General features: G+C 45.6%; 2 protein-coding genes across 15 annotated transcripts in view; both read right to left on the reverse strand.

Annotated features, from left to right (window-relative positions):
* Window positions 1-220: 220 nt before the first annotated feature.
* On the reverse strand, window positions 221-17,382 carry Mtg2 (mitochondrial ribosome associated GTPase 2). 14 transcript variants are annotated; one of them, XM_087197803.1, is made up of 10 exons: window positions 16,903-17,382; window positions 15,213-15,369; window positions 14,927-15,049; window positions 14,580-14,689; window positions 5,272-5,477; window positions 3,416-3,563; window positions 2,430-2,545; window positions 1,831-2,049; window positions 1,517-1,655; window positions 221-741 (listed from the first exon to the last, which is right to left on the reverse strand). In XM_087197803.1, the coding sequence occupies exons 5-10, from the start codon at window positions 5,470-5,472 to the stop codon at window positions 347-349; spliced, it is 1,218 nt and encodes a 405-aa protein (XP_087053929.1). In that variant the 5' UTR covers window positions 5,473-5,477; window positions 14,580-14,689; window positions 14,927-15,049; window positions 15,213-15,369; window positions 16,903-17,382; the 3' UTR covers window positions 221-346. The 14 variants fall into 14 exon arrangements, with proteins under 14 accessions (XP_087053929.1, XP_087053932.1, XP_087053931.1 ...); XM_087197806.1 differs by having other exon boundaries at window positions 14,927-14,997; window positions 15,213-15,293; window positions 16,903-17,369; XM_087197805.1 differs by having other exon boundaries at window positions 15,213-15,293; window positions 16,903-17,369.
* Window positions 17,383-17,604: 222 nt separating this feature from the next.
* The window catches only part of Ss18l1 (SS18L1 subunit of BAF chromatin remodeling complex), a 35,121-nt gene continuing 31,563 nt past the window's right edge, over window positions 17,605-21,162 (reverse strand). The window contains exon 11 of the mRNA XM_004840993.4: window positions 17,605-20,584. Coding sequence (XP_004841050.1) covers window positions 20,558-20,584 — 27 coding nt within the window. The 3' untranslated portion in view covers window positions 17,605-20,557. The remainder of the gene's footprint in view (window positions 20,585-21,162) is intronic.

The following is a 21,162-nucleotide window of genomic DNA, read 5'->3' on the forward strand; positions in this document are numbered from 1 at the left end:
GGCCATGCGGCTCTGCAGAGCTCCCCAGCAGTGCGATCCTCCTCCTAATTAGGGGTGTTAATTAGCACAAGTGAGTCAGCCTCGGCACATCAGTGGGAAAAGCTCTGGGGAGCAAACCGGTGTCAGGTGGCACAGAGTTCTGCCACCCATGGAGTCCTAGGCTGAGGGGCACCTTAGTAGAGGAACCCCAAGTTGGCAGGGAAGACAGAAGCACCAACTCTTGAACACTGACAAGCATGTTCTCTTACACATTAACAGCCACCCGTTTTACAGCCTGGCTTGCTTGTGCAGCATCTGGAGGGCCTTGTGCCAGCCTCCTGCCTCGGGCCACTGCTGCTGTGCCACGCTACCACCTAAGTGGCTGGCAGCCCTTCCCCAGCTCAGCCTCCATGTAGGCATCGTAGAGGACTTTCAGGTGGAGCAGCAGTTGCTCCAGGTTCTCCCCAGTCAGGGCTGACAGGGCGATGACCTCCTGTCCCAGCTGGGCCCGGAGCTGGGGTAGAATGGCTCTGGCCTGTGGCAGATCAATCTTATTTGCAACAATCGCATGGGGCTTCTCAGACAGGCCTTCTTTGTACTTCTCCAGTTCATATTTTAAATGCTCAAACTGAGTCCATGGCTCTGGGACGGAAAGGTCCACCACGAACAAGAGGAAGAGGCAGCGTTCGATGTGCCTGAGGAAGCTGAGCCCCAGGCCCCTGTTCTGGTGGGCACCTCGGATGATCCCTGGGATGTCTGCCACTATAGGGGACAAAAGCACATGTGTCACAGCTGACCCCGGCACCACAATTTCTAACCTCGGGCTGGGAGGGGAAACCAGGAGCCCCCTCTGGGGCCAGACTCCTTGCCTTCTAAGATTTTCCTTTCAAGGAACACCCAAAACCAAAGCCATCATTTACCCTACTGACTCAGCAGGCCAACTGACATGAGGCACCTCAGCCTTCAGATTTGCAAACTGTTCTGAAATATTTGGGTGACAGGAACGATGATGGATCAATCTAATGAGGAATACTGAACAGATTCCTGTCTTTCTGGCTTTAAACATGATTCAAAAGAGGGAAAAATGGCTTCCTGTACTCTATTAATAATTTGATTACCGATAGAATTCATTATAGAGTACTTTGCAAACATAAAGTGCTATACAAATAACCTTGCCAGCAGGCTTACTATTTTTAATGGGTACATTATCTGCTGGAAAAAAGTTTTCTTCTCTCAAAATGGTACACGGAAAGCTTTTAGGATCACATGTTGTCTACACGACTGATGCTGCTGAGTTCCCATAGAGGAAAGGAAATAAATGCAGTGAGAAGGAAACCTCTCCTCAGGTTGGAAATTCTAACTCACATTTCTCAACCGAAACTAACAGATTCCTGAAGGGTAGAATCCTAATTTTGCTAGAGAACAGACTTACTAAAACTGTCTCAATTAGGAAAAACAACGTAACAATTAAAATAGGAAGCTAAATTTAGGAGTTACATAACCATCTTCCTGAATCACCTGGACTGTCTAAACCCACCTGCTACTTGCTGGTGGCCGGCATAGTGCACAATGCCTACGTGGGGATTTAGGGTGGTGAACGGGTAGGACGCCACAGCGGGCTTTGCATTGGAAATGGCTCGGAGGAGGGAGGACTTCCCAGCATTGGGGAACCCAACCTGGAAGAAAAAGCACAGGAGGTAGCTGAGCCCACAGAAGACTTCATGGCTGCAGCCTACAGCTGGCTGAGGTGGGGGACACTGGGCTGGATGAGGGAGCTCACACGTCGGCAGCACGCTGATGGGACAAGCTGGGCTGCAAAGCCTGGAGTGTGTCCCACCACAGGGCACCCACCATCCCGGCGTGGGCCACCGTCTTGAGCTCCAGGTGGAGAACACGCTCCTGACCCAGCTCTCCAGGGGTGCAAGTCACGGGGGCGCGGTTGTCGTTGGCCAGGAAAAAGCGGTTGCCTTTCCCTCCTGCACCCCCCAGTGCCGCAATGTACTCGTCGCCTGGTCGGCTCAGGTCAGCCATGATTTCACTTCCCTCCTTCACCAAGGTGCCCATGGGGACCTGAAAGGCAGCATGGTGTTCAGTTATGTTCTTCAACAAGTGAAGGGGAAGCAGGATGGGGCACTGCCAAGGCCCTCCCTTCATGGCCACCATGCACCAAGAAAAGAGCCAGGCTCTCCAGGGGTGGAATGGGGCTGGGCACACCCTTCAGACATCCAGTGGCCAGCCCCTAAGAGCTCATGGAGGAGACACCTCCCAGGGACCTGGGCCAGTGCGGCCAGAGGTGGGACGGGGTGTGTGCTCGTGGGCCACTTCTGAGGCAATCACTCCAGTCTTCACCAGGCCGGACACATGTGGCACAGCACCAGTGCAGGCCCTGCATGGGGTTTCGCTCCAAGGGATGGAACCACTCTCCACCAGCTCCAGTGGCTTTGGCTTACCTGGATGTAGAGGACAGCGCCACCTCGTCCGGAGCAGTTTTTCCTGCCGCCATCTTCTCCACTGAAGCCCTGATAGTGGGACAGGACTGACGACAGGGACTTGACTTTTGGGTCAACTAGAGGAAGAGCAAGAACCTTCACATTCCTTTGTGTTAAGACAGAACCAGCACTATGGGTAATATTCTTTTGTCCAGTTTAAGAACCTTAAAAAGCTGAATGTAGTGGTACATGGCTGTAATCCCAGCACTCTGGGAGGCTGAGGCAGGAAGGCTCAGCCTGGGCTACTTAGTGAGACCGTCGCAAAACTTAAAAAACAACAAAAAAAAAACAACCCAAAGGTGATATAGCAGTAAAAAGGACCTGAGTTCAATCCCCAGAAAGCACCTCCAAACAAAAGCAGGAAAACGCATAGAATGGGACACATAGAATGAAACTGGAGAAACTGACTAGAAATATGTTTTTTTGGTACTGGGGATTGAACTTGGGTCCTTGTGCTTGTGCAGCAGGCGATAAAACCACTGAGCTAAATCCCCGGCCCAGAAATATGATTTTTAAAAAGCCGAGTTCATATTTTCCTTCAAAAACATTGCCATCTCTGAAAATCACTGAAATTAATCATAATGCACTCATCAACTAAGAAAAAGCTATCGTTTATTTTCTGTGACTGTTTCTGCTCCTGACCTACTAAACATCTATGGTAAACATGAGCTGAATGTAGTCAACGCTGTTTTCAGCACTTACTGAGACTGTAATACGGATTTTATCTTCTGACACTTACTGTCATGTTAGACTGCTGAAGGAAATGCTTTGTGTTCCTGAAATTAAAACTCCCAAAACCCATTTAAAATTGCTGCATTGTCACATAATTTATAAAAATGATATCTACACATCAAGTTTTTAATGCAAAAGCACGTAAGGATGAGAAGGCAGAACTGCTACTCCAGAGATGAAAGGGCCGCTCCCCCAGCTGCTCCCAGGCCACGTACCTCTCAGGACGACGTGGCCACCACTGCCACCATCCCCGCCATCGGGGCCTCCGAACTCCTTTCGGGGCTCGCTGTGGAAACAGCTCATGCCCGAGCCTCCACTTCCTCCACGGACAAGCACTCTGCGATGGTCCACAAAATGCTTTTTCTACAGAGAACACAAGGCACACCACAGTGTTAGCAACACTCCAAAACCCTTCCAAGGAGACCAAACGCCCACTTGACATACAGTATGCCTTAACTGATTAAAGCTAGACAATTACTAATCTCTCCTAAAATCCAAAGATAAAAACCAGTTCCCACAGGTCACAGGAATTAGCAAGCTGAGGTGAACCAACGCAGATGTAAAGGGTGGACAGTGGGGAAAGCACACTTCAATTAAGATGCATTATGTCTATGCACCAACTCCCCATGACAGATGTAATCATTATGTACTGCAACACGTATAATAAAACAGTAAAAAAACAAAAACTACTAAGGTACCCTTTAAAAGACTACTGTGGTATATGAATTATATCTCAATTTATTAAAGCTATTACATTAAAAAAACCACACACTTCAAAAAAGAACTTGGCCTTTCTAACCTAAGGAGAATGCAGCCTGTTTAAGAAATATTTTTGAACAAAGTGCCTTTCTAGCTTCTCTCAAACAGAGACACATTGTGTGACAACAGGTCTTTGCTATGGAAAATTCTAGTTCAGCAGGATGTAATGAGGAGAGGTAGTTCTTCTTGGACAACCACCAGGATTTCTTTTTTTTTTGGTACCGGGGATCAAACTCGGGACCTTGTGCTTTTGAGGCAGGTGGCGGAACCACTTAGCTAAATCCCTGGCCCTCCCATCAGGTTTTAGCTCTGGACAAGGTACCTTCTGGTCCTGCCTACACGAGGGCCCTATCTGCATACCATGCAGAGAATCTGAATAACCAGCTAACTAGGTTAATAGTGAGCAGACATCACCTCATCCCACAAGGTCAGCTACCTGGCTGCAGGTACAGTCCATGCACTGCATCTGTGGAGACCTGTTTTCTGCAGGTTGTGTGGGTGGGCATGACCCCCGGGCCTGACAGCCCCCCACAGCCCTTGTCAGGACTTGGGAGAGGCATATTTCCATTCTATGGGCCATAAACAGAGATTTTTAAAAAATGAAAATAAAAAATTATGTTAGGATTCTTTGGCACCACCACATGGAAAGACCACGAATTACGATTTCAAAGGCTCAGTGTGTAATTTCACTACACCCCGACAAAACTAGGATCCGCCTGATGGAAAAAGCACAAGTGGTGAGAGCTGTACCGAATATAAAGCTTAGGTTCCAGTCTGATCTGGGGAAGAGGCAGTCACGTGCTCTGCATCCTGGCTACCAAAGTGCTTTTTCAACCCAAATTCTGTCTGCCTTCAGAATGCTCACCTGGAGCATACTCTGGGGAAATTAACCAAGTGATAAATGCATGTTTTCTTGAATTTAGTCAAAGACCATTCACGGTGTAAACAGAAGGTGTTAGTAAACAGAACAAGAAAACTTGCGAGGCTGTAACATCAAAGGTCTACTCTGCCCTCACGCAGAGGTTCTGCATGTTTACAGACGTTAAAGAAACACACAAAGTAAAGTCCACTATGCAGTGACAAGCGAGCAGCCTGGCCCTCGCCCAGCCCAGGGAGCACACAGCCACCCTGGCCCTCCTGGGGCTGCCGCTGCCCCTGGCGATGGCAGGAAGGCCCCTTTTAAGAGGCTCCACAGGTCCCTTGAGTAACACAATCAGGATAAGCAAACAGCAGATAAACAGAAGGCCCCAGCACAAAGTGCTGCCGCCCCCCGGGGAGCTTGAGGAGGGTTACTCCAGGCTGAGAATCTTACCAGTTTCTTCTCAGACAGCAGCTTCTTTCCGGGGGGTTTCTGATGCTTGGTGCAGTCTGCACAGCCCGTGGAGAGTGGCCTGGGTGGAGCCTGCTGTGGAAGGAGCCTGCCGAGCGGGAGGCCAGCCCATGTGGATGGAGCCCCCATCACTCCCTCCAACCTGGTCCAAGAGCTTGCTGAGAAGAGCCTCACAGGCACCATGGCCCCTAAAAAAGTCAAGGGCAAAATAAAGCATGTGGGCTAAACCTGAGCATCAAACTGAAGCTGAAGAAGTGTCCTACACAAACAAACCTGATGAATCCAACTTTCTCCACCCTGAGGCTCATGATGCCCTCTGGCATGCATCAGTATATTTGGGACTTGGGGCAGGATCTGGTTTGTTTTTTTTTTTTCAGTACGGGGCATCAAACTCAGGACCTTGTGCTTGCGAGGCAGGCAGCGGAACCACTGAGCTAAATCCCCGGCCCTAGGATCTGTTTTTTTGTTTATTTTTTGAGTCAAGGCCTTGCTTTGTAGTTCAGGCTGTCCTTGAACTCAGTAAGTAGCCCAGGCTGGCCTCAAGCTTGTGGTGATCTTCCTGCCTCGGGCTCCCGAGTGCTGGGATTACAGGCGTGTGTGGGTCAGGGTCTGTATACAGCAGATTTAAACCATTCAATCTCCAGTAGCACTAGATATACCTTTCTGGGGGAACATCAAGAATCTGCTCAATGAAAATATTAAAAGGCAATCTAAACCTCAAGTCCAAACTTCTTCAAAGTGCAAAGGCCCATCTGTTCAGATGTTATTGTATTATCTTCTGCAGCTCATACTGTATAAACGGCAATATGAAAATACTAAGCATGGTGTGCAGCGGCTAAGCAGCCAGGCACTGGAAACAAACCCCACCCCTGATGCTCATCTCAGGGTGATCTGGGGAAGGTCATGCACCTGCTGCCTCAGCCTCCTCACTCGGAAGGTTGGTGAGGACGAGCTGAGCCGAGGCACATGGACCCACAGCAGCAGAGGCTGGCTGTCATCCTGACAGGATAAGCAACATCTATCTGGTCTCTGCCCCCAGTTCCTCACAGAGCTCAAACCCTTGTAATTTCCTGAGAGATGGGAGTGATAGAAGTGTCTGACCCACAGCCACCAAGACCCTTGGAATTTCCTGCGTGACAAGAGACTTCTGCTCTAATGAGGTGTACAGCTTTAGGGTTGGGCTGGTCACCCCACCCAGAAAGACCAGGGCAGGAAGTTTGGAATTTTTACCTCCCATCTTCCAGTGGGGGACGGGCTGGAGATGGAGCCACAGTCAGTGGTTCTGCGTGATGAAGCCTCTGCAAAGCCTGAAAGCCCGTGGAGAGCTTCCAGGTGCTCGGAGGCCTTACACTCCACTCCACGGGCATGGAAGTGGCCCAGAGACCCTCTAGCCCTTGCCTGGTACACCTCTCCACCTTCTGCTTCTGGCGGCCTTTGCAGTGTGTTTTACAACAAACCAGCAAACATCAGGTGCTGCCTCTTCAGCAGAGGTGTGGGGACCCAGGGACCCGCTCCTTGACACTTCATCTGAGGTGAGGACAGTTTTTCATGACTGAGCACTTAACATGTGGGTTCCCATTCAATGGGCCAGTGTGAGAACTGACTTGAATGGAGGGATACCTACATAGGCAGTGTCAGCAGGGCTGTGGGTGGGCACAGATGGCAGCAGCAGCAGTGGTGGGAGCCCAGGGTCATGCTCAGTGTGAGCTGCTTCTTACTGCTCCTGGCACTGTGCATCTTCTGGGAAGGTGAGGAAGACGCTGACCCTGCCTGCAAGGGGAGGACAGTCCTCTGCCTTCACTACTCCCAGAGCTCCCATTCTAGGGGCACTGTACAGGAAATCCATGCAGCTCTACACATTCCTCAGGGGGTGTAAATGTCTGTGTGCTGTTTAGCAAATTGCCACAAAGCCAGGACAGGTAAACACACTAGGAGAGGACACAGAGTCTGTCCTTCCCTAGAAGCCCCTGCTGGGTGCCACCCACTGTGCACACCCCTACCTCTCTCCAGGGAACACTGTCTTCATGCCCGCTGTTCCACAGCATGGCAGCCAATGGTCCTGCTCTCTGCATGAGGCACCAGGGTTTCAGAAGCAGGGGAGAAGAGCACGTCTAATGCCTTGCCACCGGGACACTTCCTGTCTCCCAGGACAAGGGCGCCTACAGAAAGGCCCTGCACAGCAGCCCGCGCCACCAGCCTTTCCTCAGAGTGGCCTTGGGTAGTCACTGTCCCGGCGTGTCCTCCATGGGAGGTGCACACCCTGATCTCATGTTTCCCGCGCTGGAGCAACCCTTAGCCATGCGACCCCTGTGCCCTTGGCCCTGGAAGGCTACAGGCAGCTGTCCACAGAACGCCCTCCTGCTGGCCTGACCTGATGAGATGTCCAGACAGGTCTTGCTGCCTCTCTGCCACCTCCAGCAGTTGGGCTTGTCCCTGGCTGCCTGTCACTGCTGGCACTGAGCAGCAGCCCCGGGGTGGTGTGGTGTCTCCCTGGAGTAATCAGTATCTAGTGGGGAGGCACTATGAATATGTGTGGGTATCCTGTTTATCCTGCTCCTCATTAAACCATCAATGTACTCATTTTTATGTACTCATGTTTTCCTAGTCTAGCCAACTATCATTTAAGGCTTAAATTGTTCCTAATTTGGCCAGTGGAGACCACTGTGAGGCTTCATGTCCTTTTGACACATGCCACCAATCTGAGCACCTTCCTGCACAAGTATCCGAGACTCACCCATCCTGTCCCTACCCCATCCTGAAATTGGCTGCACCTAAAGGAGCCTGACTCCTTTTAATGGAGAATGGCATCTGGAATCTAAGTCTGGACGCTGGGCCTCCTCATTGCTATTGAGGAGCTGCTGTTCCCAGATTGGGGCGAATAGGGCTGGAGACTACACACAGGTCTGTACTTCCATGAGACACATCATTTACACGTATAGCTAGGTCGACTTCTATCTGCATTCACATATATCAACACCTGTTAGAAACTTGAGTTCAGACCAGTGTGTCCAATCCAGCACTACAAGATCACTCTAACACCCCCTCCTGTCCTGGCCTCTAGGAGCCCAGAGGTCCACTCTCCATCCTCTCCTTATTCGTCCAGTGTCCCACCCACAGTCACAAGTCTCACCTCATATCCTTGTCCAGTAGGGGCTCCCCTCTACCGAACAACCCTGTCCGAGGCAGCGAAAATATTTTAAAAATAAACCTCATCTAGAATGGCTTTAGAGCTACAGAAAAGTGGCAAAGCTATTCCTATATTCTTTTTATGCTGTGTTCTTAAAAACTCAATTTCTTTTTTGGTACTGGGGATTGAACTCGGGACCTTGCTCTTGTGAGGCAGGTGGCGGAACCACTGATCTAACTCCAGGCCCCAAACTCAACAGTTTTTAAACATTCTCCTTAATAAGTGTTTGTAGTAGTAGCGTTTACGCTGCTTGTGTGGAGTTGGCATGTGTAGATAACACATCTTGACCCTTTTTCCAATCCTGTTTCCCTCTCTCCCTCCTCCTCCTTCCATCCTTTTTTCCTTCCATCCTTTTTCTCCTTCCATCTTTTGACCCCTTCCCATCTGAGAAAGATCGATCGATCTCCATACTTCGCATTATCTAACGTTTATTTTGCTCTTTATTTACAATTTGGGACAAACTCAGCAATATACATGAAAAGGACACGTATCTTGAAAGATGCAACTTACCAAATAAACACAAGAATAAACCAACTGCTGGGTGTGGTGGTGCATGCCTGTAATCCCAGCACTTGGGAGGCTGAGGCAGGAGAATCACCATGAGTTTGAGGCCAGCCTGGACTACATAGTGAGTTCAAGGCCAGCCTCGATGACATAGAAAGACCTTGTCACAGCACCAAAAAAAAAGAAAAAAAAGAAAAAAGAAAATCCAAAAAAGAATAAAGCAACAGCTCCGGTATCTACTAACAAAACTGGATTTGCTAGAAAAGAACATTCTCAAAACAAAATTCCAGACTCAGAAACTAGTCATAGAAGTGATGGCAGAAAACTTCCCAAGCAGGGGAAAACAACTTGACATACAGATAAGTGAGGCATATAGGACTCCAACTAGCCTTGATAAAAAAAAATCTACACATAGGCATACAACAGTTAAGATTCCAGAAATCCAACAGAAGAACAAAATTGTACAAGCAATTAGAGAAAAGAAACAAATCACATACTAAGGAAAGCCCATCAGAATCACAGCAGACTTCTCAGTGCAAACCCTCCAGGCAAGAAGAGCTTGGAGTGACATATTTCAAGATCTAAAGGAAAACAGCCTCCATCCCAGATTGATGTACCCTGCAAAACTATCTTTCAAAATTTATGGAGAAATAAGATACTTTCATGACAAAGAGCACCTCAGGAACTTCATGAATACCAAACTAGCACTCCAAAAAATTTTAGACGATATCCTAGGAAAAGACAACGAGGATCACAACCCCAGGAAGCACAGCAGAATGAATCCATTGGGCGTGACAAATTAAACGCAAAGGGGGAGAGTCCAACAAACAGAAAAAGTCATGACAATCATAAGTCAATACGTATCAGTTATAACCATCAATGTTAATGGTCTCAATTCACCAATCAAAAGAAACAGACTGGCAGAATGGGTCAAGAAGCAAGATCCAACAATATGCTGCATACAAGAAACACAATTAAAAAAGAAACTCATAGACTGAAAGAGAAAGGGTGGAAAACAATACTCCATATGACAGGAACCCGAAAAAAACCAGGAGTAGCTATTCTCTTTGCAGATCAAGTGGATTTCAAACCAACACTGATTAAGAGAGACAAAGAAGGACACTACATCCTTGTAAAGGGAACAATCCAAGAGGATGAGATGATAATCATAAACATATATGCACCAAATACTAGTGTGCCCAACTATTAAAAAAAAATACTAATGGACATGAAAAATCAAATAAGCACTAACACAACAGTAGTGGGGGACCTCAATGCCCCACTGTCACAAATAGATAGATCAACTAGACAAAAAATAAGCAATGGAATACTAGAACTCAAACTCTTGAAAAAAAGAACTTAATAGATGTTTACAGAGTGTTCCACCCCACAAAATCAGAATACACATTCTTTTCAGCTGCACATGGGTTGTTGTCCAAAACAGACCACATACTTGCTCATAGAACATGTTTAAGTAAGTGCAAAGGAATGGAAGTTATCCCCTGTATATTATCAGACCATAGTGTGATGAAATTGGAGATCAATAGCAAAAGAAAGCCCAAGAATTTGGGCTTGGAAACTGAACAACACACTTCTGAATTAACCAATGGGTCACAGAGGAAATTGAAGAAGAAATCAGACAGTGCCTTCAATTAAATGACAATGGCAATACAACATATTGGAATTTATAGGACACAGTGAAAGCAGTCTTACGAGGGAAATTCACAGCAGTGAATACTCGTATTAGGAAAACAGAGCGAGCCAAATTAAACAACCTGATGCTGAACCTCAAGCTTCTAGAAAAAGAAGAGCAGGACAAACTCAAAGCTCATGCAAGGGAGGAAATTATAAAGATCAGAGAAGAAATCAATGCAATGGAGACTAAGAGAATGATACCAAAAAAAATCAACGAAGCCAAGAGTTAGTTCTTTGAAAGAATCAACAAAATTGACAAACCCTTAGCCAACCTTATCAGAAAAAGGAAAGAAAAGGCCCAAATCCATGCAATTAGGAATGAAAAGGATAAAATTACAACAGACCCAGAAGAAATCTAGAGGATCATCAATATCTACTTCGAGAACCTATACGCCAATAAGATGGACAACACAGAAGAAATGGACAGATTCCTAGATAAGTGTGAATTACCAAAGTTGAACAAAGAAGATCTAAAAATTCTAAACAACCCAATATCAATCAATGAAATTGAAAACATAATTAAAAACTTACCAACTAAGAAAAGCCCAAGTCCTGATGGCTTCACTGCTGAATTCTACAAGACATTTAGAGAGGAACTATTGCCACTACTGTTTAAACTCTTCAGTGAAATTGAAAGGAAAGAAATACTCCCGAATTGATACCTGGAAGCAAGCATCACCTTGATCCCCAAAGCAGAGAAAGACCCAACTGAAAAAGAGAACTATAGACCAATCTCACTAATGAAAATCTTTAATAAGATACTGGCAAACAGAATGCAGAAGATCATCAAGAAGATCATACACCCTGACCAAGTGGGATTCCTCCCAGGGATGCAGGGATGGTTCAACATATGCAAATCAATAAATGTAATACACTGTATCAATAGAGCCATGGACAAAAACCACATGATCATCTCAATAGATGCAGAAAAAGCATTTGACAAAATCCAACACACATTTATGATAAAAATCCTACAAAAAATTGGAATAGACAGTCTCTACCTCAATCTAATAAAAGCCGTCTATGAAAAACCAACAGCCAATATCATACTAAATGGTCAAAAACTGAAATCCTTCACACTAAAATCAGGAACAAGACAGGGATGTCCACTATCACTGCTCTTGTTCAATATAGTCTTGGAAACATTAGCCACAGCAATTAGACAAGAGAAAGAAATAAAAGGAATAAAGATAGGAAATGAAGAAGTCAAACTGTCATTATTTGCAGATTACATGATACTCTGTATAGAAGACCCCAAGAACTCCACCAAAAGTCTTCTAGACTTAATAACCAAATTCAGTAAAGTAGTTGGATAAAAGGTCAACACATAAAAATCAGCAGCTTTCCTCTACATGAACAACAGACTCACTGACAGAGAAATTAGGGAAACAATTCCTTTCACAATAGCAGCCAAAAAACTGAAATACCTAGGAATCAACCTAACGAAAGAAATCAAAGACCTCTTCTCTGAAAACTGTAGCACTCTGAAAAGAGAGATTGAAGATGGTATCAGAAAATAGAAAAACATCCTCTGCTCCTGGGTAGGAAGGATCAACACAGTGAAAATGGCCATACTTCCAAAACTGCTATATAGATTCAATGCAATCCCAATTGAAATTCCAGCAGCATACTCCACGGACCTTGAGAAAACAATCCAAAAATTCATTTGGAACAAGAGACCTAGAACAGCAAAAGCAACTGTGGGTAACAGAGACATGGCAGGGGGTATGACAACCTCCAACTTGAAACTATACTACAAAGCTACTGTGATAAAAACAGCATGGTACTGGCAAGAAACAGACCTGAGGACCAGTGGAACAGATTAGAAGATGCTGAAACATCTCCAGACACACTCAGCCACCTCATCTTTGACAAAGGAGTCAAACACCCTCACTGGAGGAAAGATAGCCTCTTTAATAAATGGTGCTGGAAAAATTGGGTTTCTTTCTTTTTTGTGTGTGTGTACCAGGGATGGAACTCGGGTCCTTCCGCTTGCACAGAAAAATTGGGTTTCAACTTGCCAAAGATTAAAACTAGACCTATATCTCTCACCATGCACTAAAATAAAATCGAAATGGATTAAAGATCTAAATATTAAAACAGAAATGCTGAACCGGCTGGAACAGAAGTTAGGTAGAACTCTTGAAGACATTGGTGTAGGAAAAGATTTTTATGAACAAAACCTCAGTTGTCTGTAAACTAGCACAAACAATCACCAATGAGCTCTCTTCTTATTAAAAAGCTTCTGCACAGCAAGAGAAACCACCAACAGTGTGAAGAGACAACCCTCAATGTGGGAAAAATTTTTCACTTGTTGTTCCTCAGACAAAGGTCTACTATCTAGAATCTATAAAGAACTTAAAAAAACCAGACCTCCCAAATTTAAAGACCCAATCCAAAAATGGGCATCTGAAATGAACAAACATTTCTCAGACAAAGAAGTAGAAACAGCAAATAAACATATGAAAAAATGTTCAACATCACTGGTCATTCGAGAGACACAAATGAAAACAACGCTGAGATTCCACCTCACCCTATAAAGAATGGCTGCTATCATGAAATCAACTAAAATAACAAATGCTGGCAGGGCTGTGGGGAAAGAGGAACACTGCTCCACTGCTGGTGGGAGTGTCCACTGGTGCAACCACTATGGAAATCAGTATGGAGATACCTCAAAGAACTAGGAGTGGAAGTCTCATTTGACCCAGCTATTCCCCTGCTGGGTATCTTCCCCAAAGAATTAAAAGAATCATACCATAGCGATATATGTGCACCCATGTTCACAGCAGCATAGTTTGTAATAGCTAAAACTCTGAGGCAGCCCAACTGCCCACCTACTGGAGACTGGATAAAGAAAATGTGTTTTTAAAAAATAAAATAAAAGTACCACTCAGCCATAAAAAATGAGAAATTAGAGACATTTATAGTTAAATGGATGCACATTGAGGCGATACTCTTATGTGAAATAAATAGGACACACATGTGTAAATACTGAATAGTTTCTCTAGTATGAGAAACTGAAAGTGTAAATAAGGGCTAAAAGGTATAATAGATAATGTGAAATAGGAAGAAAAGGGGCAAAGGGGAAGGGGAAGTGGGAGGGGTAGGGGAAAGGAAAGAAGGGAATGGAATTAATATGAGAAAAGGAAAAAATGGAAACAAAGTCTTTGCAAATAGGGAGGGATGGAGGGGTTGAAGGGAGGGCAGGGGATTGGGGAAAAAATAAGAACCAAGAGAGACTATGTAAAGGTGCAAATTTCCAACAATGAATATCATTATATTGTACACCTAAAATGTACCAATAAAATTTATTTAAAAAAATTCCAGACTCAGATTGTTTTCTTGGTAAAGTCCATCAAATATTACCCAAAAAAAGCAATCTTACACTTTTTTAGGAACCAGATAAAGTAAGATCACTATCCAACACAAGTTTTGAGGCCACTGCAACTCCAGCATAAACCTTGACTTTACAAAAAAAAAAAAAAAAAAAAAAATCGCAGAGCGATATTCCTCATGAGTACAGACGCAAAAATCCTGACAAATATCACTCACCAAATCCAGCAGCACAGAGAGGAGCATACACCACACCCTGCGGTCATCCCAGGAACACAAGGCTTCTTTAGCAGTCAGAACCCAACCAAGACCCTTCACCTTACTGTGACCACTTCAACACCCACTCAGGACTAGGAAAATAAAGCACATGGGCAAACTAGGAAGAGGACTCTCTCCCCTCGAACCCCATAAAGGGTGTGTGGGGCCTACAGCTAACATCACACCTGAGAAAAAGGCAAGGATGCCCACTTCCCTTCTATGCAATTGGGTCCTTTTATTATTTATTTATTTATTTGGTTTTTTTGAGACAAAGCCTCACTACATTAATTGTTAAGGCTGGCCTTGAACTCACTGTGTTGCCTAGGCTGGCCTCGAACTTGCAGTGATTCTCCAACCTCAGCCTCTGGACTGCTGTGATTTTAGGGGGTGCCACCACACCCGGCAATCTGGTCCTTTTAGACACTGCAATAAAGGAAGTAAAAAGGGAGGAATAATACTGTCCTTATCTGCAGAAAAGATGATTGATTCCATGGAAAACCCCAGGGAAATCTAAAGCAACAATTAGAATTAATAACTTGGTAAGGTTGCAGGTTACAAAGTAAAATTTAAAAAATTAATTGTATTCTTAAATACTAGCAGCAAACAATTAGAAATTAAGCAAGCAATTTCATTTATAGGAGTACCAAATTTAAAAAGTACCTAGAGGGTCGGGGATTTAGCTCAGCGGTTCTGGCCCCTGCCACACAAGCTCAAGGTCCCGAGTTCGATCCCTGGTACCAAAATAAAGAAAGAAAGAAAGAAAGAAAGAAAGAAAGAAAGTACCTAGAAATAAACAACAATAAACATTCAAGACTTCTACCTCCCTACTTCCAAAATACTGTTTTAAGTGTTTTTCAGGGATTAACTCTTTTTGTCCTTATAAAAATTCTGTGAAAAAAGTACATACTTTACCAATGAGAAAACAAGCAGAGGTGAAATGGCTTACCAAGGTGGAGTGTGAACGTGAACGTAGGTGGTTAAGGGAAAAAGCCCCGAGGCTCCTCCACAGAAGCACAGGCAGCTACACCTGCAGGAAAGTGGTATCTGCTCTGGACTGCCGGGAAACAGGCCTCACCCACGCTGGGGAGGTAAAACCTGCAACACTGGTAAGAGAAGGGGATCAACCCAAAGCCACCCAGAGCGCTGAACTCTGAACTGGCCTCGCTTGGCACACTTCCTCCTTTCTACCTTTCATCTGTGTGGAGAGGCCCACTGAGTAGCACGGTTCTCTCCTGGCAAGGGAACAAATTCAGCACTGCTCTGTACCACTGGTTGATGGTCTTTATTCCTCTTCTAATAAGGCTATTCTTGCACTGTATAATCACCAGCCACACCGGGCTATTAAACTTAATTGACATTAAGTAAAATGTAAAAACTCAGTTCCTCAGTCCCACAGGCCTCATTCTGGGTTTCAGCCACATGTGGCCTATGGATGCCGCACAGGGCAGCACGGATGAGAACATTTCACACAAAGCCCCATGGACAGCACCTATCTATACTATGTAGAGGGAACCAAGAAAAGTGAGTGCACCTTGTTCTTAACAGAAGCCATTTGCCGGGCCCAGTTTGGCATAAAACAAAACACAAGATTGTGATGAAAGCCCAGGATCCAGAGTCGGCCAGAGAATTAGACCTTTTATGGTTACAGGACAAGGCTTTGACAAACGCCAGGGAAGGGGCTCATCAAATGGAAAGAGCCTCCCTTTGGACACTGTCACTGTTGTTCTCGAAAATGTTAGGCCATGTCTACTGACCCACAGAAGTTATTGCCAGGAACCTTCTTTAAACTGTATATAGACTTTTAAATGTATTCCTTACAACAACCCTGGCTGTCTCAGTCTGTTCCACTTGACGGACTTCCTGCGACCTTATGCTTTGGCAGACTGGAGAGAGGACATCTTCCTGTCCCAGTGAAGTCACCTGACTGAAAGTCACATCTGCAGCAAGAGCAGCTTTCCCCCAGGCCTCTTTTGGTTCCAGTGACTACACCCTCCCTTAAGCCTTGGGTGTTCAGGGGTAGAGGCAACTGCACTGCTATAAGCTTCAGGCCAAAGCGCTAGCATGGCCACTTCCCTATCAGTGTCCTGTCTGCTTCTCGACCCCCTTTTTTTTTTAGTACTGGAGATCGAACTCAGGATCTTGAGCTTTCGAGGCAGGTGCGGTGCCACTGGTGCCCCCTCCCCCCTTTAATCCCCCTACAAAGCAATGGAGGGGCCGGGGATTTAGCTCAGTGGTTCCGGTGCCTGCCTCACAAGCACAAGGTCCTGAGTTCGATCCCCGGTACCAAAAAAAAAAAAAAAAAAAAAAAGCAATGGAGGCCGACTCAGGGAGACTGTCACTTTCCCAGACAGTCAGTGTCCTCTGGCAATGCATTTACAACAGGAATCTTCACACTGAGCCGAGCATCCACAGACTTTCCAAGGGAACTAAGGCACGGTCTTTTCCAGGAACTAATTTTCTGCTCCTACGGGGGACTGAACACAGGACCTTTGCACTAAGCTACATCTCCAGCAGGATTTTGTGGGGTTTTTTTAAACAAACAAGATCTCGCTAAATTGCCCAAGGGGTACTCGAACTTGGGATCAGCCTGCCTCAACCTCCCAGCGGGCTGGGATCGTGGGTGTGCGCCACCAGACCTGGCTTGCCCCTCAGCTTTTGATGTGTTCCCTTTGCAGACACAGAGCTGCTGAGATGAACGTGCACGTGACAGAACTGAGTCCTCCTGTCCCTCTGACACGGGGTCCTCTCCCTTAAGAAAGCGTTTTCCATGACATCGCCAAAATAAGATCCTTTCGTCCCATCAGAAGATCCGTAGGAACCAGAGTCCGCAGCGTCACAGCCTCAGAAACGGAAAAGGAAACCCGATGGCAAATCCGGCTCCTTCGGCCCAATCCAGGGGCCCGCGTTCGGAGAACGGGCCCTGCCGGAGGCCAGAACGGACCTCGCTCACCGCCGAGCTGCGCCTCCCACAGGGGCAGTTCTCAGGGGAGCGCTCCCATCGCGCCGGAGGCTCAGAGCCAAGTCCGCCGCGACCTCGAGGGCTCCCACAACCCCGACCCCCGGCCTGCCCACAGCCTGAACCCCGCCGACCCCCACCGGCTCCTCCGAGTCAGCACTTCCGGGGCATCCGACTGCTTCCGGGGCGGGGACGGCCGCGCCTGCGGCCCCCCCACCGCGCATATGCGGAAGGCAGGGACTGACTCCGACACGCTCGGTGGCCGCGGAGCGCAGCGTCCGGGACGCCCGAGCGCCGCTCCACGGTCTGGCGCGGTCGGTTCCGACTCCTGCGGGGGCCTGCGAGCGCTTCGCCAACGGGACACGCCGAATGGAAACGCAGATGCTTTTTGAAGAACAGTTTATTAAGAGATTACACCAAAAGCATAAACAATTCATACGCCAAACTCCGAAAAAATGAACCTATAAGGATCTCTTTTAAAAAAGGTACTGTACTCACAAATAACAAGACAGACTGGACATAATAAATAGAACTGAAGCAATGACTTAAAATTTTAAGTGGAAATGGGAAAAAAGTCTTCCTCTTTCTACAATTTTGAATGGGCGCCCAATGCCTGTGTATAAAAATACTGGCAAAATAAGAGGCTCGCCGGGACTCCAACTGTATGAGTTCGTTCATCCTGTCCACCTTATTACTATCTCTGCAGGCTGTTCCAGCGCAAGGTCCGGGGCCCCGTGCACTTCCTAACGTGCTAAGCCCGAAGAGACCTTGATTCAACAACAAACCCTAATGGGTGATGAGCTTCTGCGTGCGCATCAGTATGAATTTGTCGGCACATCTGAATGAAGGTCATGATCATCACTTCTCGAATTCAGCACTGACTGGATGGAAGTCAGGAAACAATAGGAGGAAGAATGAACAGCAATCCACAGACCTTTTGCATCTTTTCTGGCCTTCAGTAGACGGAGTCATAAACAGCACAACCACACTGGGTGAACAATTCATTTTAGCCTAAGCTTTTTCAAACATTCATATAACAGAAGATATAATACAGTCAAGAAAAAGAATTGCTGGCATCACTTTCTCCCCACAAAATTACATAAAAGTGGACAAAACATTAAATAAACATTTTGTTATTAAATATATTAACACCAAAAATCATGTATAAATTAGGAAATAAATGTACAAACTATTTCACAAAGTGCTTTTTAAAATATATACACAACATTCAAGAAATTCTTAATGTAAGACATTCCAGATTGAAATTTTGGGGTGATAAGTTTTTCAAGTGTCCTTTTTCTTTCAAAAAGCATTAATATGGCACTTAAAAAAAAATTAACACATACATAAAAGGCATATTCCCAGATTGGCAAGGAATGAAAATTATCTTCACAGTATGTAAATGTTTAACACTTTCAATGGGGAATTTTAGTCCCCAGTTGAATTTGCAAATTAGTTCTATAAAAACTAAGGAAAAGAATAAAATCGAGATGACTCCCTAAATGAAACTAATACCTTTGCCATTTAGCAATTAAAAACTCTCGTTTTTGTGATTTAATGTGGGCACACATATTTTTCAAGCCCTTACCAGTGTTAAAGGTTTTTTAGACCCTGTGCATACAAAATAAATGCTTCTATGCCCATGTTTGTTGCTATCTGTCCCTTAGAAGAGGAGAGAACATCCTAGGATAGGACTGGTAGTCAAAACAGACAAAGCCTTTAATCTGAGCCTCAGTTCTTCATCTGTAAATAGGAATGGTACCTGCTCTGTATTTTCCAACATGACCTCTCAGGATTAACTGAAGCAAAAACAACCCCCCACCCCCTGACAAAATAGCTTATAAATTTTAAAGCACTCAACTCTGGATAAAAATTACTTTTAATTTTAAAAACATAACTATTTTGAATTAGAGAAAAACATCTTCAGTAAGCCTGATGTATCAAGCATTGGATATATTTTGTATTTTCCTGGTAGTTCTTAGAAATACATCAGCATTTATCTGAAGTTGTTTTTTAAGGAGTCATAGTAGATACGGTTTTATTATTCAAGTAAAGGTTGATCAAGTATCCACGCTACTTATTAGCGGAAATACAGGATTTTTAATTTGACTATTTTCCAAGTGAGCTACACAGAATTTAAATGGAACTGAATGTCTAAGGGATGTAAAAATTATTCAAATTTTATTATATAAAACTTAGTTTTCCCTCAAAAGAATACAGTAAAGTTTTGGGGATAATTTTTAAAAATAGGATATGGATTTCAGACATCCCTAAAAGAAAAGGAACACTTGCTTGGAGATCTGAACAAGTAGGTCCTAGAAGAAATAATATGAAATAAAAAACTTGCCGATTATTTGGAAAACTTCGTATCAATACTTTAAGTTATCTCTGTTTAGAAATGGGGATTTTAAATATTCAAATCCTAAAAATGATGTCAGCTAAGCAAGCACAGGCCAAAGCCAAAACAGTTTCTGAGGGCCCAGTTGGCAGAGAACGGCTGTCACTCCTCAGCAACACAGCACTCCCAGGTCTGGCGAATCCAGTGACGGCGAACCTTTTAGAGCTTTCAACAATACAAACAGCCACGGTGGCATGTGTGCCACAGGTTCGCCACCACTAGGCTAATTGCATGTTGCCCTCACTGACTCCTATTTATTTGGAATATAGTCACTGATCCCTTTCCATCTTCTAATACAAAGATGTACGCTTTTTTGGATAACAGAATTAGCGAGAGCACAAGCAATGGGCAAGCTCTGGAAATGATGGTACGAAGCCTCTCCAGGTGAAGCATATTTATCCTTGTCGTGGAATAACAGAAACTGGCCTAAAACACAGGCAGTGCCCCAGCTCCCATCCAGGCAAAGCAGAGGTGGGCATCCAGGGCTGCAAGTACAGTTACAGAAACGTTTACAACCCACAGTGTGACACTGGCATGAGGAGAGGGAGAAGAGCCGGGTCTCTTGATGTGAATCATGGATGAGGGAGTCTTTTAAATATGTCCCATTTCTGGACATGATTATACTGATAACAAGATGACCCCCGAAGCTAGCTAGGACCTCAAGAAGGGGGTGGGGGACAAAAAGGGGACAACCTCTCCACTGTATCAACATATAATACTATATACAGCACCAAATCTGTCACACCATCACAGTGCTGTCTGGTGCCAGTGGTGCACGCTCAATGTCATACCCAGCATGAAATGAGCACGCTTCACATGCAGACGTGGCATAGGGCGAAGGGTGACCGGCATGTCACAATTCCTCTGAACAGCCACTGGCCCGTCCATCCCTGGGCGGACACGCTACCACAAGGGCTCCAACAAGAATGCTTGTCCCTTATTGCTGGTAATTTCCATACTGGCCCTAAAAGAGATCAAGACATAGATTACAATTCTACAGTCCTGAGCAGAGGGACCACACCTAAGGGAGAGTGGCCCCTCATTCTCAGCCAACATCCAGGGTAAGCAGTGGAAGAAAGGAGGTACGCAGGCAAGCAGGTAAGTGTGAGGTGGAGAGCACCACTTCTAGAAGCCACTCACCCATGCCCGGGGCTGGTGACTTAGAGCAGAGAACGTCAAAGGGCTCCCTGCGGACTGGGCCCAGCCACAGGCCTAATCACACCTTATGCTGGCCCTGCCACGAAGGCAGGCTGCCCAGGCAGATGCCAGGTGCTGAACTCTCACAGGTGACTGATGTGCAGAGGGCAATGCAACTCTCAAGCATGCTCAAGTAGGAAACGGGGATGGGTGACCAGGGCGATAGGATTAGTCAATACAAAATCTGAAGAGAACTGGAGCCCGTGTCCAGCATAGCTGCAGGATAGGAGGCTGAGTGGATGGCCTGACCCAGGGAGAAGAGCTGCTCAGCAGACTGCTGTAGACAAGGACACTGATCACTCATCTCATGCCCTTCTCTGTTCGCCCCCACTGGCTCATCACCAG

Source organism: Heterocephalus glaber, unplaced genomic scaffold (assembly GCF_053883595.1).
Source record: "Heterocephalus glaber isolate CG9 unplaced genomic scaffold, H.glaber_assembly_v1.0 deba00001673, whole genome shotgun sequence".
Classification (NCBI taxonomy): domain Eukaryota; kingdom Metazoa; phylum Chordata; class Mammalia; order Rodentia; family Bathyergidae; genus Heterocephalus; species Heterocephalus glaber.